Source organism: Triturus cristatus, chromosome 3_2 (assembly GCF_964204655.1).
Source record: "Triturus cristatus chromosome 3_2, aTriCri1.1, whole genome shotgun sequence".
In the NCBI taxonomy this organism is placed as follows: Eukaryota; Metazoa; Chordata; class Amphibia; order Caudata; family Salamandridae; genus Triturus; species Triturus cristatus.
Genome location: NC_140584.1, coordinates 947295358 through 947314449, shown reverse-complemented (window position 1 = coordinate 947314449; position 19092 = coordinate 947295358). Strand labels below are relative to the sequence as shown.

Here is a 19092-nt window from a genome sequence, read left to right as displayed (position 1 = left end):
AAACACAGAGGAATAGGTGAGATGCAGCATCCATTTCAAATCTATAAATAAGTAGATCAGTCGGATATTACATGAAATAAAAAAAATAAAAAGTAATGGCATGAGCTGCCACTTTTATCCACTTAACACTTCCATTGCTATTCATGTTATAGTAGAGGCCATGCAACATTTTAATTTACACTTGGATACTCTGCACAATCGTGTTATGAAATTTGTACAAAAAGCCTAAAACATCACTGTGGTGTGAACTTTGGCTCATTTTGCTGCAGAGGACTGGTTGAGCAGAAAACCTCCTGCACAAAGCAAGTCTGAGCAGAAATGGCCAGCAACAGATGTTTACTCCACAAACCAGCTTCCATGCTCTTATGTAAAGTAGTGACTTTTGAATGTGACATATGCACTGCATTTTTACTAGAGATACCACAAAGTACACTTTAGTGAGATTTTGAGATGTTTCAGGGGAAAAAAATATTACACAATTTTGCACATCCTTAGTTCAGGTATGGGAGGTGCCTTTTGTGAAAGCAATGTGTAAACAGCAAACAAATGATGGACGGAATGCTGACAATGCAGACATTCTCGCCCAGTCAAAAGATCTGGATTAAATCCATCGTTCTTTTGCTCACTACGCCACTCCAGTTTGGACCCAGCCATATGCAATATGGCAACAGTCCAGACCAAACTGCCAGGCCAGATCCTCCCTGGACCGGAAACAAGCATCCTGGGAATGGTTTCAGGGTAGGTCACCCTTCTTCAGCCAGGCTAGCTTGAATCCAGTGGCGCAGTGAGCAAGGGACCCACGTCTGGAAATACCCATCCCACTTAGGGTGAAAAGTGTTACAGCAAACAAATGATAGACGGAATGCTGACAATGCAAACATTCTCCCCCAGTCAAGAGATCTTGGTTAAATCCATCGTTCGTTTGCTCACTACGCCACCCCAGTTTGGACCCAGCCATATGCAAATCAGTCTTGAAACCCCAAAACCGGTCCTAGGATGCTTGTTTACGGTCCAGGGAGGACCTGGCTTGGCAATTCGGCCGGCTGGACTGTTCCCATGAGGCACAGGGTCAACACTGATTTACATATGGCCAGGTCTAAACTGCGGTGGCATGGTGAGCAAAAGAATGATGGATTTAACCCAGATCTCTTGACTGGGGGTGAATGTTTTGTTCTGCATTCCGTCCATCAAATGTGTGTCTTTTGTGAAAGCAATTCATGAACAAAATACCGAGATACTTTTGTCAAAAAATATAAATGCAAGTCCGAATGGTGAACATCCCCCTGTAAAATTCATAGAATGATTAATTACCTATGTTTCCGCAGATATGTCTCTAACGTTTCCAATAGACAACTAGAATCAATTAATACCACTTCATCTCTGCACTCCTGGGACATCAGCTCCCACACGTCCATCCAGCACCCCCTAAGAGATAAACAGTTTAGAAAAATAAGACTTGTGAGCAATAGTTTTTACATACAATATTTGTCAAAATAACACTTGATATCAATCTGCAAACTATCAAAATGTTTGTATTAGAACAAAAATGCATGGATTTCATTACAAAGAACAATATACCCGAATGTAAAATGAGTGAACACCCTATGCTGGAGCTCAGTTGTTATGAATAAATAAAAAAAGCTAACTCATTCATTTTGACTAAATAGCCTTTAGTAATCCTACATATGTTCACCAGTAAGGTGCAATACTGGGAGTGGTTACCCAGTTAAGGAACAGGGGACCGCTTAACAAAATTCGCACTTTGGCCAGGCTAGTCTTTAAAGTAGTGATTGATCTGTAAGTGAGATGAAACTCCCTGTTAAAATGGAGCTAAACTGTATAAAAGATTAAGGAGCGTTCCCGCTATATATTTTAGGTTAAATAAGGACTATGAACCAAAAGCCTGCAGTAATTAAAACTCAGAAGTAGCTTGGCAAGAATCTACATATGAAGAGTCTATTTCGATTTCCCACATAGCAGAAGGAATTATGCTCAGAATGTTCTGTAAAGTACCAACTTTAGCCAAGATCTATAGAAAGCTGCAGTAAAACAGTTTAAATTTGATACTACTACAAGATATCTATCACAGATTACATGCATTCTTCAGCGGGAAGCAGAAAGTTCAAGATTTCAGTTCCTGGCCTCCAGCCTGATCCTCGAAGATATAACCGAGGATGTTTAGATCGTCCACCATGTCCAGAATACGTCACACTGTAGAAAGTAGAGCGGTCTAAATATCCCTTTCCAAAGCAGACTTGAATCAGTGAAGTTCATGATCTATGGTCAAGATCCACCAATCTTAGATGCTTGGACACCCAATGGCCAGCATGATCTGTTATCTACACAAACAGAGCACACTGGAAGGTTAACCACCACAAAAGACCTTCCTAGAGGAAGCTATGCGTATGCAGCCTAGATTTTCTTGGCGGTGAGGCATAAAAAGGAAATTGAAGTGTAGCTCCAAAATGTCAAATTACAGCAATGTGCTAAACAATCTGCAAATCGCAGCAATTCTAAAAATAAATGAACACTAGGACCTCGTAAAGTATTGAAAACCCCTGCAAGGAATTATAATGTGCAAGCTTCAACAGTGGTTGAAAGATGCAGAACATCACAAAGGGGTAAAGACTTAGGGAGTAACATAGCGTTAATTTGCCTAAAATGGTTAAAATAAATTACACCAGGTTAGACAAATCCTTTATAATAAAAAAAAAAAAGTGCGTATATACACTGTAGGGAAGAGGTTGTGAAAGACCATACAGGGGACTAACCAGATGAAGGCTCAGGATCACTGGTCACTGTGCAAAGCCTTAAGACTCGAAAGGAAAAGCAAGAAATCCCTTCTTACCTTACTCACCACCTTTCCTGAAGGTCCCACAAGAGTTTCTGCATTTGCTCTGGTGGAACAAGCATGAAGACTAAAGAACCCAAACTGCTTCCATACCCAACTTTCAAATACAAGGCATCGCCCACATGGTAATGGCATATTTGGTCACTACTGTCTGCACTGCCATATGTCAATTAATCAATCAATAGATATATTTGTAGAACGCTTCTTGTTCCCTGTGAGGGTATCCAGGTGCGATCAGAAACAGGTGCTTACAGTCCAAAGGGCTACTTCATAGGTAAACGTTCTAAAAACATCAGATTATTAAGTATCTTTTAGCAAAGCATGCTGTTTGCTATTAAAAACTAAAGGAAACAGCAGAATAATTTCTTGATTTAAATAAAACTGCAAGCAACTGGAGAGCAAATAGAGAGCAAGTCGAGATATCACAGATAAAGACATCTTCAAATAAGCCCCAACACATTACCACCAGCATATACATAACACGATGCACACAGCTCTTGCTGCTGTAAATGCTGGCACTGATGTGATCTGCAAGGAAATCTTCGCCATCAAAGATTTCACCACGCCTCCTGTCGCCTCCAGCAACATCACCCCCACACAAGACCTTTGCAACAAGCTCTCGAACCTCTTCAGCAAAACAAATCACCTCCATTAAAAGCATCTATGATCCTCAACCGGACCCAGTTACCACTCAACTTCCCATCACAGCTGACAAACCAACTTTGACCTCATGGCTCGTCATCACCTATCGAAACCGCTGCTTCCATGAAGACCATCCACTCGAGTGCAACATTTGATTTTTGCCCCCAGCAAACCTTTACCAAAGGACTCCTATAGATCAGCAAAGTACTAACATCCATTCCTCAATGCCTCAATCAAATCAGCAACATTACCGGTGACAGTCTTGCCCCTGCTCAAGAAACCATCTGCTAATCCCTCCAACCATAACCGGCAAAAGTCCTAAAGAAACGAATCAACAGACGGTAATGAATTAAAGGCGGGGATAAATAGAGGCGGTGTTTAAGACACTGCAATGACGGTGGTAGAAAGAAGCCTGGTGTTACGGTTGAGAGCGCCAGGGGTTAATACCTTCCCAAAATGGGCGCAAATGAGATTCCGCTCATGGACAAAAACACAGAGGGAGGGATGGATTTGTGTCAATTGAAGAGGCAGCGGTGAACGTAGTGGCAAACTGCTCTGCATACAAAGAGCAGAAGGTAGGGGAGGAAGCATGCAGAGAAATTGGTGGCACGGTATCAAAGTGGAAAAGCAAGGGAACAATTAGGGTGGCCAACAGGAGATCAGTGGAAGAGATATCGAGTGTAGCCTTTACCGAGGGAGCATAGAGTTCGATAGAGTTTAGAGGCAGGGAGGTCGAGAGAAAAGGCAGACTTGAAGAGAGAGCAAACACAAGCAAGAAGCATCGACTTCAGAGGGGTTTGGGGGATGGCCATGCATTATGGGAGGGGTGAGGGGAAGGGCACGGGTAGACTAAGTGTGCCACAGCATGCGCCTGAAAATAAAGCATGCACAACTGTTTCGTCGCAGGAACATGAGCAGAGGCAGGCCAACCTAAAAAAAGTGCACTTGAAAATTGAGAAATAACGTGGGGCGTAAAAACACATGCAACAAGGGCAGTCCTTATGAGAGGAAACGAAAGTCAAAAGGAGATACTACTAAGCCTACTGACCAATCACAAGCAGCCATTTACAAACAACAGCAAGAGGAATTCAATTGAAAAGATGGACGTTGCTTAAAGCCCATAACCAGGAACAGCATGCTTTGCAGAGCAGCGCAGTCGCTGCCCAGTCTCGATCTAATAAAAACAATGTGGCCCATGCTCTAGTCACCAACAAGATGGACTACGGAAACACCCTGTCTGCAGGGACCACCAAGCAACTCACTTCAACACTACAAACTATCCAGAACTCGGCAGCCACACTTATCCTCAACCTCCTACACAGAATTCACATCACAGCACACTATACCTCAAGGGGCACTACTGGATCCTGGATACAAAAATATGCTAATTTCGAACTCTTCACACACACATTCAAGGCACTACATAACTTAGAGGCCTCTTGATTTAACCGTCACATCGCCCTCCATCAACCACCCAGACAACTCCGTTCTGCAGGACTCTTACTCGCACACATCCATGCCTACACAACCAGATCAGCAAGACGGGGGTTCTAGTTAAATCGCTCCTAAAATGTGGAATGCCCTCCTACTCCACATAGGAGCTTCCTCCTCACTTCTGGATTCCTGCAAGAAGCTGAATACCTCGCTTTTCAATAAACCAGCCTACCATAGGCAGGGCTAGGGAGACAGTTGCAGGATACCCTTGCAGGTGATATGTGTAAAACGCTATAACATTTAGTAAATCTCTTTCCTATAACACTGGATATGTTTAGACATTACACAGCAGGTGTTCCCAACATGGAGAGCAGCTCTGTATCCATGGGGTTGTCGGTTAGAATGAATTGCCAGACTCCCATGTGGCAGTGATGCCCACTCTGCAAAACTGCCCAAATGGTACAGGATCAAGACCTCCACTCTTGGACAACTAGGTCACAAGAGGGAGGAGAGGCTGGGGGCAGAGGTCCTTTTAGGAACTGGGAGAAACAATTTCACCTAGACCCAAATCAATTCCACAAATACCTCTAATTTCGCCATGCGCTAACAGAATAAAGTTAGGACAATGCGAACTTCCCCAAATATAGCACTTCAGAAGTTAAGTTCTTCATTGGGACCATCGGAAAAGGTAGAGTCTCCCAACTCTACAGAATACTAGCACTCAACGCCCGCAATCTCACTGGATTCCTTAGACAGAAGTGGAAGACTTGGCTAGTCCTCCTTGATGACATGGACTGACTGGTGCAAAGCATGTGTGGCTCCTAGCAAAATAGCTAGATCATCCTGCCTCTGACTGATCCAGCTCCACTACCTCCATGCCACCTACCTTACACCCCAGCACCTATGACGAGTGGATTCAATGGCAACCCCACCTACCCATGTTGCAATCAAGCAGACGTTGACTTCTATCACATGACATGGCAATGCCGCCTTATTGCCACCTACTGGACAGAGATCAGCAATAATTTATCCTGAGTACTGGATTGTCATATCACCCTGACACCAAAAGGAAACTATTACTTACCCAGTAAGCATCTATTCTTGGCATGTAGAGCTGTAGATTCACATGCTTTGCATACTCCTGCCATTTGGTGTTGGGTCCGGATGTTTGCACTTTGTTTTTCTTTGAAGAAGTCTTTCAAGTCATGAGGTAGGCGCCGACTCCTTTCGGTGATCGTGCGCATGGGCATCGACTCCATTGTTTGATTGTTTTCCCGCAGAGGGTGAGAATATAGTTAGCAAGAGTAGAATAGAGATGCCAATGCGTATGTATATAAAGTAAGTGAGAACTGCAACAGGTATAGGTACCCGTGGAGGCGGTGGGTGCATGTGAACCTCCAGCTCTACATGCCAAGAACAGACGTTTACTGGGGAGTAACATTTTCTGTTTGAGGCATGCGAGCTGTAGATCACATGCTTTGCATAGACTACAGCAGTATTCTCCCTAAGCGGTGGCTAGCTTGTTGTCTTGCTAACACAACTACACAATAATGTTTGGTGAATGTGTGTGGTGTAGACCATAGAGCAGCCTTACAAATGTTAGCGATGGCAATGTTTCCTAAGAAAGACATAGTAGCCCCTATTTTGCCAGTGGAATGCACTTTATGGGGAAATTGTTAAAGTTCTTTGCTTTTGCATAACAAGTCTGAATACATTTAACAATCCATGTAGCAAAACCGGACTTGGATATAGGATTGCCCTTGTGAGATGGAGAAAAAGCAACAAAAAGTTGTTTAGTCTTAGAAAATGACTTTTTTCTTTCCATGTAATATAAAAGGGCTCTTTTAACATCTAAAGTGTGTAGAGCTCTTTCCGTCACTGAATCGGGTTGAGGAAAGAACACAAGAAACAACTGATTGATCGATGTGAAAGGAAAAAACGACCTTCGGTAGAAACTTAGGGTTGGTACGAAGAACCACTGTCTTTGTGAAGGGGGAAAAGGGGTTCGAATATGGTGAGTGCCTGTAGCCCACCCTCTCTCCTCAGTGAAGTAATTGCAATGAGGAAAGCGATTTTCCATGAAAGAAATTGTAGTTCACATTTATGCATGGGTTCAAATGGTGGGCCCATTAATCGTGTGATGACTATGTGAAGATTCCACACTGGAGTCCTTCCATAAAAGCTTTGATAACTGGCACTTAATTGAGAGACAAGTGTTGCCTATTTTGTAGACACACAGCTATCGCTGCGAGATGTAGGCGGATAGAAGTGTAAGCTAACTCTGACTGCTGTAAGTGTAACAAATGATATTTTGTATGGAGGCATCAAGAGGATTGATGATGATATTACAATAGATAACAAAACTCTTTCATTCAGCTGCAGAACAAGCTCTTGTAGTAGGCCTTCTGGCCTCTCTAATGATGTTCATACAGTCTGGTGGAAGATTCAGATAATCAAACTATGACTTCAGGAGCCAGATCGCTAGGTTGAGTTCTTTGGGATCTGGGTGTCTGACTTCTCTATGGCTCTGTGTGAGGAGACTGGATGTGAAAAGCAGCTTTTGATGTTGAACTAGTGATAGCTCCAACAGGGTCGTGAACCAAGGTTGACGGGCCCATGTGGGAGCGATTAGAATCAGTGTGAAGGATGTTTGGCTGAGTTTGCCTGAGTTTCCGAACCACTCATGGAATGAGTGGGAAAGGCAGAAAAGCATAGGCAAATATCCCTGACCAGTTCATCCCTAGTGCATTGCCTTTTGAGAGCGGGTATGGATACCTGGAGGCGAAGATAGGGCATTTGTGTGTGGCTAAAAGATCTATTTGAGGAAACCCCCAACTTTGAATGTATGGGAGGAGAACTTGAGGGTGAAGTTCCCACTTGTGGATTTGCTGCCTCTCTCTGCTGGGAAGGTCAGCAATCTGATTGTTTACTCCTTGGTGGTGTTCTGCTAGAAGATAGATTTTGTGGTGAATGACCCATTTCCAAATGGGAAAAGCCAGGTGTGACAGTCGGAGAGTGTGTGTCAGCCGCTCTTTTTGTATACAATACATAGCTGTCATTTGGTCGGTGCGAACTAGGACAGCTTTTTCTACAAGGTGATCCTGAAAGGCTTTGAGCGTTAGAAATACTGCTAGCAGCTCTAGATGATTTATGTGGAGAGCTTTTTGCTTTGGACTCCACAAGCCTTGAACTGTGCGATCTTGGAGATGAGTCCGCCAACCAGTGAGCGAAGTGCTTGCGGTTAGCATGGTCTGTGGACCTGGATCTATAATGGGCCGTCCTTTTGATACATTTTGTGGGTTCCACCACTGAAGCCGGTGAGGAGTACGGCAGTTTACCAACACTAGATCAGTTGAAAGACCCTGCGACTGGTTCCACTGACTTGCTAAGCATTCCTGAAAGGGACGCATGTGAAACCTGGCATGGGGAACAATCATGATGGAAGAGGCCATCATTCCCAGCAGCTGTATATACACTTGAGCTGTTAGTGAGTGAGAGGGCTGAGACTGCAGAAGTAGCGTCTGAATATTGCAAGTACTCGTTGCACTGGGGAAGACCAGAGCTCTTTGAGTATCTAAAGTGGCTCCTAAATAGTTTTGAGGGCTGGAAGGTTGAAGATGCAATTTGAACACATTGACTGTAAACCCCAGTTGGTGCAGTTACTGCAGTGTTATGCTGGAGACACTTTAGGTATGTACTGGCTTTCATGAGCCAGTCGTCCAAGTAGGGGAAGACACGGACGGGTTGTCTTCGTAGGTGAGCAGCCACTACTGCCAGAAATTTTATAAAGACTCTGGGAGCAGTGGTGAATCCGAATGGGAGTACTTTGAATTGGTAATGCTACCACAAATCTGAGGAATTGCGATGAGCTGGATGCATTGGAATGTGGAAATATGCATCCTTTAAGTTTAGAGTAGACAAAGTTGCCTTTCTGTAGAAGTGGGAGCGTCACCATGTGAAAATGATCTGATTGTATGTAAAGATTCAATTCTCTGAAGCCTAAGATAGGTCTGAGAGAACCGTCCATTTTGGGTATGAGAAAGTAAAGGAACTATACGCCCGATCCCCTGATATTTTAGTGGTACGGGCTCTATGGCTACCTTTAAGAAAAGAGACTGAAACTCTAGTTTGAGAAGGTGTAAGTGGTCTGGTGACATTTTGTGTCAACGTGGAGGAACATTGAGGATTGTTGGTAAGCTCCAGGCAATAACCATAACGGCTAATCCCTAGCACCCACTTGTCTGTAGTTAATGATTGCCAGATAGGCAGGAATTGTGAAAGATGCACCCAACAGGTGTTAAGTGATCAGGGGGGGGGGGGGGGGGGGGGAGGAGGGGAGGGGGGAATGTAGGGAAGTCACTGTTTGGTATTGGAGGGGGAGGTGCGTGTGTTGGAACCTCTACCTTTGCCATGGTTGCCTCTGTAGTCCCCTCTGAATAAACACTTGGAAGCAGAGGGTTGATTGTTGCCCTGTAAAGGTAGTGTCTGAGGAGGTATTCTTGGACCCTCCATGATAGAAGGAGCGCCGAAGGGAACCACGGCCAGAAGGGGACTGTAGGGCTTCCATAGATTTTGCCACGTCCGAGTCCTTTTCATTTTTTCTAAGGACGTGTCTACTAGGACCAAAGAGGTGTTGTTTGTCAAACAGCGTGTTAGGAATAGAAGCTTGAACCTCTGGTTTACACCCAGAAACTCTTACCCATGCATGTCTTCTTAGGAGCACGCTGGTGTAGAAAGCTCTACTGGCAGTGTCAGCTGCATCTAAAGCACACCTAATGGAATTGTTAGAGATGAGCTTTCCCTCTTGCACTAGGACTTGAGCTTTGGACTTGTGCTCATCAGGCAGGAATTGGAGCAATTGCTCCATTTCGTCCCAATGCGTCCTATAGTACCTGGCTAAAAGTGCTTCGGTGTAAGCAATGCGCCCGTAATTTGCAGCTTGAGAGGCTACTCTTTTCGCAGAGGCATCTGTTAATTTATATTCTTTGAAGGAGGTGGAGCATTTCCTGACGTTTGAGAGTTGGCCCGTTTAAGGGCATTAGAAACCACTAAAGAATCCAGGGGTAACTGGCCCTTGATATAAACTGGATCTGATGGAGCAGATTTATATATTTTGTCTATCCTGGGGGTGAGAATACGTGCTCGAACAGGATCCTTAAATATGTCATCCACATGCCTTAGCATTCCCCTTAACATGAGAAGTGTGTGAGTGAATCTTTGGGAAGTGCGAAGAGTTTTGAAGAGGAAATGCTCCTCTAGGGATTCTTTGGGTAATTGAACCCCATGATAAATCAGCAGCTCTGCTTAATAGTTCTATATAGCCTACGTTGTCATCTGGTGGAGAAGGTTTAGTAGGGTAAAAATCTGGATCGTTACCTGTGAGAGAATCTGTGTTGTAATCCTTCCAGGGGTCTGCAGGTGCAGGATCATTATCCCCATCCCGGTCATCCTAATCAACTAGTGTATATGGTGGTGGTGAATTAGTAGGGACAGGTATTGTGTTTCAGGGGAAGGAGGTGAACGAGGAGAAGAGTTAGTATCAACCTGTTTCTTCTTTAAAGGAATGTAATAAGCTTCCTCTGACTCATATTTGCTTTTAAGTGGCAATTTGGTCGCAATATGTCCAGTTTTAGGATTCATGTACAGTTCCTTTTGTTTCGGGTCCGGTTGTGAAGGCGGGACAACTAAACGGGGCTCCTTCAATGGCATCGGAGCATCTTTATTTTTCAGCGCCGAGGTTTTCGGTGCCGGTGTCTTGGGTGCCGAGGATTTCGGTTCCGAAGACGGTTTCAGCATTGAAGGAGGTGGGGCTGAGACGGGTTTTGGTTTCGACCCGAAGGTTTTGGCTTTGTGCCAGTGTGTGGACGAGTCGATCCAGAGCCGGAAGGCTTTGGTGTGTGTTTTGGTGCCGAGACGGAAGGTGGGGCGTTGGAAACATGTTCTCGGTGCCGACCGCGGCATGAAGGCAGAGGTGGGACCGGAGCCTTATTCTTGGGCTGAGTTGAACTTTGGGGCAAGGGAGGATCGGTTTTAACGATAAGCTGACCTTGCAGAATATCTTCTTCCACATCAGAGCTGGACTTGGAGAATGAGATATGCTCCTCCTGTTCTTCCTCAGCCCCTATGGCATTGCAAGTCTCTTGTTATGAATATTCTCTGAAGAGGTCTGGAATGGAACTTGTGTGTTGGCTCTGCAGGTCACGACGTCAAGCCTAACAGTCACAGAGTGTTTTCTTTGAGCGAAAGATTTGTGCGCGTCGCAGTCCTGTTCGTTGTGCTCCGGAGACGAGCACAAGTTGCACACTTTGTATGAGACGGTGCGCAGAACTTCGTGTGGCACCGAGGACAGAATTTGAATGGAGTCCATTCCATCTATGGCGAGGCGGACCGACGTGGGAAGGCCAGACGGCCTGCCACAAGATACCCGATCGAAAAGAGTTTTTGTATTAGATACGATTCGCAGAGAAATGAAAATACGCGATCGAAAACAATACCGTCGAGGGTAAGTGGATTGCGCACCGAGGGTAACCCGAGAGACAGTGTAGAACCGAAGCAGAGCAATTCACGTACGAACCCAATGGTGGAAAAAAAATCTAACAATGGAGTTGATGCCCATGCGCACTATTACTGAAAGGAGGGGTCTCCTACCTCGTGACTGGAAAGGCGTCTTCGAAGAAAAACAAAGTGCAAATATCCGGACGCAACACTAGATGGCAGGAGTATGAACAAGCCCTGAACATTGCCTTACTAGGAATCCAAGGTGACCTTTATAACAATAGAGGGGAGAAAAGAATGTATGGCTACCCTGGTAGCAAAAAGGATCATAGCCCGATTAAGGAATAGCCTGGGCACACGTGCTGGGGATGTGGCGCTGAGTGGATTAGTGCACACTCCAGGAATCACCTATATACATGCCAAGAGGCTGCCCACAGAAACAGTCCAAAATCTGGGACAATTGATAGGACTGCTATGTGCTAGGCCTGGACATGCTAACTGCGAATGTTTTGTGATGCTCAATGTTACTAACTCCACTTTAAAATGCGTACATGATCTAAGAGGACTGACCTTGTGGCTGTTCAAATATGGGCTAATATTGTAAAAACACCAATAAAATAATTTCTCAGAAAACAAAATTGATATTTTTTTTAAACTTTTTTTATTCTTTGAAAAACCTAAAACAATTGCTAAATTCAAAAATGTGTTTAGTTTTTAGACATGTACAGCTTTCTGTATTCAGTCATGGCTTTCATGTCTCTTGTCCTAACAAACTGTAAGCAAGTAGAAACAGTACAAATAGGAGCTACTGACCATTGCTATTGCTTAGAAAGTTGCAATACCTGTGTTGACAAGAAAAGGGATTTTTTTCCCCACTATGACCATTACCAAAAGTTGGCAAGAAGTTTCTTAGCAAAGCAAACGTCTTGATGACATAAGGGTCAGCACTAAGAAAGGAAAAGGCTTAACAGCTAAGTGGCTAGCACATAGCTCTCCTTTTGGCAGAGTTGATGGACAACAAAAAGGTCATCTTCCAATTCACTGAGTCTACTTTGAGACAGACTCCAATAGTCAGTGCGTGAAGAAGGCAAAGACCACAGGCAAGTCCCAATGACTTGCACAATGTACAACAATGAAGATGAAGATTAAGGTAGTACATCAGACCTAGAATAAGTAGATTTGAGCTCCTGGTAGGGATCAATTTATCTCTCCAGGAGAGTAGAGAGTTTGTCAGCTTGATGGACATTGCAAAAAGATGCCAGCCATGTTGAGACTGAGCTGCTTTTAAGGCACTGTATATGAAGTTAACATCTGGAGCTGGTTCAGAAAGTGAAACATAACTGAACAGTTTGGATTATCCTTGGACTGATCAGGCTTCGAGAGCCAAATCCTACGAAGTGGATGACCACCCCGGGCCAAATCACTCACATTTGCAGTTAAACTTGCCTTCTTCCATGGACCTGTTACTAGGACATTAATATTGGGTATACCGGAGAATGATGTTTTGTACCAACTTTTTGAAAACACCCATGCTCTGCTTTAAAGCGGTAGAGAGTAAAGGTGCTTGGCATCATCAGTTCTACATTTGGTTCTAGAGACAATTTTGAGATATTCTTCACCTTCTGAAGAACGCTGAACCAATAAGGACTATAATGAGGACAACCTAGAAAGGGGGAAGAGAGACAAGTAGCACATTGGTGACATGATTAGTACTAACAAATTCAGAAATAGGGTTGCAACCTCTTACTACCATGTCATTGGAGTTTTCAGGCTGTGGTACTATCTAATAAATGTAGTAACTATTTCTTCTGACAATGTGTTTGAAAAATTACACAGTTTTTACTTTTCTTCCACAACACCTTTTAAGTACTTCAAGAAGAAAGATTGAACCTACTACACCTTCAGTTCTCATCTAAGGACTTCAGTTCCCCATGTGTGGGGCACAATCCATTATTTTATGGACAATTTTGTTATTGCCCTCCTTCCAAAATGTGGCCAGTCACCACCTAGATGTCCTCTCACCCAGGCCTGTGGTGTTTAACATTAACAAAACATCTTTAATACTTTTCTTGCTACACACCAACTACAAACAGCACCCATCTGCCCTGCCTTCACAAATAGACCAAGCATACAATTGTCACCCATGACCACAGGACCACATGCATGATGACATGGCCTTCTCCACCAAAGAAATAGGTTCCAATGCTCAAAATCCCACACAGGCTATCGTTTCAGGATATCACTGTCAGAATACGCCGGACATAAATATCTTGTCCTAAATATAGTTTACAAAAAGATCATCCCACTGGAGTTAACAGAAAATAGTCAGCAAATGGGAATTTATGAGAATATCATTGCGACAGTAAACCTCTGTTGGACAATGAAGGAAGACTGTTTTTAGTGACATAGAACCAAGCATAAAATACAAGATATCACCAATACGTAATAATGCAATCAAGTACATCTAGTTACAGTGCAATTTTAAAGCTAGCACTGTATGTTTGGGAGTTTCACTTATTCGATTCAACAGAGTTTGCTCAGAAATTTTAAAAATGCATATGGCTAGTGAAAGATTAATAAACTCCTGGGCTAATTATAGCTATTTTTCTAGGGAAAAAGAAATGTGCCAATTGCAAGATGGCAGACCACCACCCTCTTAGGCCTGGGCAATGGGGGGCACCCAAACAGGCCTCTCTTGCCCTAAGAACATGAATTTCCCAAGTAAAGTCTGTAGTCTACAAAGCAGTTCATGAACATCAGGGAACAGCAAAACATGGTGGATGAAGCAAAATGTATTGGTGTCCAAAACCATTTGGGTATGTTCTTGTGTGTTAAAGGTATGTAAATCAATGGTTCAAATATACTTCAAGTCATAAAAAAGAAATCTTGTCTCGAACAGTTCTTTCTACATGTCAGTAGCTTTTTCTTTAGTGGAATGCAAACAGTCCAATGACACTGTAAAGAGATGGATGTGGGGATAGGACTATATCCACAGAATATGGTGCCAATGTCACTTGTGGGAAGGTGACAAGAGACTTAGAATCCCAAGGTTGATAGGGTGCTTTAAACTGGAGTATAGAGAGTTGCCATCAGGCAGGCTACTGGGAACCCTTAAAAAGGAAACCGAATCAGACAGAACTAAATTTACCAGGGGAGAAAATAAAACATGGAAGTATAGCTCAGTACATCCAGTCCCCAAGAATTTGTGGAAGACTCTAGACCTTGGCCTGGTTTACCTGAAGGAGGAGGAGAGGAGACAAACTCTGGGAATGAATTTTAGAGCATTATGACTGTAGGCTGTCCGGTTTTAGGTTTAAACCTATAATAACTGATAAAACCCCACCGGAAGGGAAATAGCCCTCACCATTATAAACATGTAAACACTGGAAAAAAAACACAAACTAAAAGCCATTCAAAGAAAGGAAAAGGAGAATGAAAGTCATTTTTATTTCTTCCTGAAGGGGCCAATCCAATGTAACTTTGTTATATTAGGTAGCAGTAGGAAAGACTGGGCTAACATTTTTCTGCTTGAGTTGTTGTTTAGGGATGTCACTAAAATATTGTTTCTTCTTCCTTTTTTCAGTTTTGTGGTCTTTGGTCTAAAGATACAGGGTTTAGAAGCACATTTTGAGTGCTGTACATGTATTTTATAAACTGTATAGAATCAGGAAATATCAAAATCATATTTGATTTTTTGGCTACGTTTGAGTCTTTCACTGATAGGAAATCTTTCCCAATATGTACCATCACATTTACCCACAGAGAATGGGTAAAAACCCTTGGTACATCAGCCCCCTTTTCTAGTGAGTCAGTATTGATAGGAGGTGAATTGCCAAACACCCCAGGCTTTAAACATTCAATGCAAGGTATAGTGACAGGTGTATGTCAAAAAGAGTGCAGTCACAAAGCATCTGGACACTGGTGATAACAGGACGCCAGACTGTTGGAAAACATGGAACGCAGTGTCACTTGGAATGATGCTGAAAAAAGTTCTTAGCAAGTTCATAAAAGATTGGAGCGATTTTGTTTGTATTTGCAGCGATTCAGCTACGTATATGAAAAAGTTGCATGATGACCTGTCAAAATCGATACCTGAGCTGAAGTGCTTCCCTGTAAGAGAGCCTTGCCACTTGTTAGATGGTATGCTGATAACATCTTTACAATCTTCAGAGCTAATGAAGAATGCCGCTTTTTAGTCCATTCTGGTGCACGGTTTTGTTATGCATGGAAACTAAAACGCAAATATTTCTCATTTTGTGCTCTGTATGGCATCAAAGAAAGTCATCCCAATTGTGTCACTTAGCTGGTGGTTCTCAGTCCTAGAGGCCATGACTGCTATATTATCCATGTGGCAACAGTTTACAGAACCTTTGCTCAGTGATGATGCCAAAGGCAAGAAATGTGAGGATCTTTGATCACATATTGATAGGGATTTTAAAAAACTACACTACTGCATTCTTAGATTTTTACAGGAAAGCATGACTGCTGTAGTGGCTATAATAAAAAAAAGCACTAGAGTCTGAAAACACCCTTGGTCTACCAAGTGCTCATCATAATTGGTGTAGATGTGAAACATCTAGAGAGTAGGCTGGGAGACACTTTGTGACTTTGGCACTGCAACATATTCCATGTTAGAGTGCTTGCCACTTGGTAAGCAAAGAAATGTTGAGGAACAATTCAGAAACTTATATTTTACAATGTATGAGAAATAGCCCTTCACCAACCATGGCATTTGAAGTTAATGAAGCCTCACTGTGGTACTCTGCACAAGTTATAGACCCCTTTCCATAAAGGGAAATTTTTTCCAGGGTTTCAAAAGTGCTGCCTCATTTTTGACTGCTTCAAAAACTCCGAGGGCATCTGCGCCCAGTTCAACACATATGTTGCAGAACGTCTTGCAGAGAATCACAATTTTCAGATGCATCAATATTGGCATGGAAAGCTAGGTCAGTGGCCAGAGTTAGCAAGTTGTATACTGGCTACTTTGGATTTGCCTGTCTCAAGTGCCAATGTTGAGAGGGCCTTTTCACAGATAAAAGTTTACATGGAAAGAATAGAGCGAGCGTGCCTGACCAAAGAAACACTGAGGAAGTATTGTATGGTGTACTTTGATAAGTTTGATTTGTAAAAATGGATTTGGACTTCATTTACACTATATGTGCACTGTCTATAAACCATGCACTATCAGTGCTAGAAAGCAAGCAATAATAAAAGCAAAACATTCCATAAACACCAGAAAAACACTGTTTATATTGTTTTTAATGGCACGAAAATGTGTAAAAACGGATAACCACTGTTTTTTAAGGTACTGAAATCACTTGAAAACACTGGGAAAAAAAACACCAGAATTTAACAAAAATAGAAACTGAAAACAGGAAAGCCTAATTCATGAATAAAAAGCATGAGAACAACAAGGACACCATAAGCAGACTGACAGGGGAAGGATGCAGAGCATGGAGCTTGGTAGTGGTGTGGTCTCCAGATCCAGGAACCAATAGGGGAGGAAAGGAGGAGCCCAGGAGGAATACAACTGAGAAACTACCCAATGATTACCTGGAGGAAGCAGGGAGAGAAAGACGAGAGAGGGGCCAGCTCCTATAAAAGTCAGGCCATTCTCAGTCAGGGTCAACCGCGGTCTGTGCAGGTAACAGCGGTGGGGTAGTGTAAAGGGGGATTCCGAGGGACGATGCAGAGGGAAAAATAATTTATTTAAATTTCCCTCGGCTTCCTCCCTCGGAATCCCCCCTTACGCAGCCCCACCACTGTTACCTGCACGTACCGCAGCTGGTCAGGGTGAATGCAGCCTGTCAGCCAGGAACATCCATTAAATAAAGGGCTACTTCTTTCAGGCAACTGGTGAGCAAGGGAAATGTGTGGGAAAGAAATGCAGGCAGGGAGGCAAGATGATCCCTTAGATAAAGAACCTCTTCTTTTCAGGTGGGAAAGTACCAACATCGCCATGAAAACGAGAACACAGGAAATTACTGGACAATAAGATTTTATTGTCCAGAGGGAAGAAAGGAAGAGGAAAGTATAAAGCCCTGAATTTCTGGTGCTCTAAACCTCATATGGTAAGCACATCACACAGATTCCCGAACAATATAAAAACCATAAGAGACCGTTATTTTAAATTTCCTAAGGAATAAGATGCAAGGAATTTTAGGTGTACAAGCATGTACATTATAAATAATGAATACAACAGTTCACATCACTGATAAATACAGAACACATGCTCTGGGTTCTATTGCAAACAAAAGGTAGGTTTGTCCCTACCCCACCAATCTGCATAACATTTTACAAGAACCAAGTTGGTGCCCAATTTCGTGTAGATCTGCCATGCAGTATTGAAAGTATTAGCAAACCTAACAATTACTGGCAAACCCAGAGGTCTTTATTTTGAAAGGCATTAGTATTTATTGACCTTTTGGCTTTGTCAATAGGCACGGCCAATGTTGAACAGTGCCAGCAGAAAGATAATAAATGTGACTCCCAGCATGACGTATGCATGCACCTGTCACCACAAATAAGCAAGCATACGCCATGACGCAATTGCCATTTTAGCTTTTTTTATTTTTTATTTATCATTCTCACATAGCCAACACCATTTGTGGAGTGATAAATAAACAAACAAATAAATACTAGAAACTGCACAAAAGCAGATTTAGAGAAAGGAGTGGCCCAGTACAAAAGTACTATCAGTTAGAATGCTAATAGCTCAAACTTCTGTAAATGCGAGACCTATTGCATCTCAAAGAAGCGGCTGCCATTGTCCTGGGCTGCTTGGAAAGTGAAAGCACGCATGGTGCACTGAATGTTGCAGGAAAGCATGTCGTGCCTGCAACAGGAGAAACTCATTAAAGAAAATAGTGCTTACAGACTACATAAGATGTACCGTGTAACAACCGAAGTAAAAGGGCCAGTCCTCATGGGAGGTTACAAATGAAGACAAGGCGGTACTAAGGTGGGACTAACAAGCCTATTAACGAATCAGAAGCCAGCTTTTATGAAGGACAATGACACAAGCCAATGACAAATATGGGCGGACAGTGGGCGGGGCTTCAAGTCAATACTTTAATACAGCATGCCTTTCAGAGCAGAGTATGTGCTGCTCAGGCTCGACCTAAAAAGGATAACAAAACTGCCCTACCAAATTGTGACCTTCATATCCTGGCAATTGTATTCAGAGAGAGTCAAGAGCACCAGGAAGACACATTACAAATGGACTGTACAGGACCCCCGCCAGAACACGAAGTCACACCACTTAAGGAGCGAGCTCAAAATCTCTTGGGTGGAGATTCCTCTGCCAGCTCTAACAGTGCCTCAAAGCCACAGAGATACAATGAGAAATGTGCTGCTTCATAACTGCAGAACCTTTACCGTGTTCTTGAAAAGAAACAAATTATCATCTGGAATGGCGAACAGTGGAGTAGAGTGTTGTGTACTGAAGTAGCATAGAGTGGTGTACAGTGGAGTGACGTAGAGGGGACTGGAGTAGAGCATCAGAGAGTGCAGCCGTGCAGAGTGCAGCTATGTAGAGTAAGTGTTGAATAGTAGAGTGCAGTGTCGCAGAGTAGAGTGGCATAGAATGCAGAGTTGTAGAGTGGTACAGAGAGCGGTGTTGCAGAGTAGAGTAGCACAGAGTGCAGTGATGTGGCATGGAGTAGCACAGA

General features: G+C 43.1%; 1 protein-coding gene across 8 annotated transcripts in view; it reads right to left on the bottom strand.

The window, feature by feature from the left end:
- The window catches only part of GGNBP2 (gametogenetin binding protein 2), a 407447-nt gene that overhangs the window by 263399 nt on the left and 124956 nt on the right, over positions 1-19092 (bottom strand). For all 8 annotated transcript variants that reach the window (XM_085649454.1, XM_085649456.1, XM_085649455.1 and 5 more), the window contains one exon: positions 1312-1425. In XM_085649454.1, the coding sequence (XP_085505580.1) occupies positions 1312-1425 (114 nt within the window). The remainder of the gene's footprint in view (positions 1-1311; positions 1426-19092) is intronic.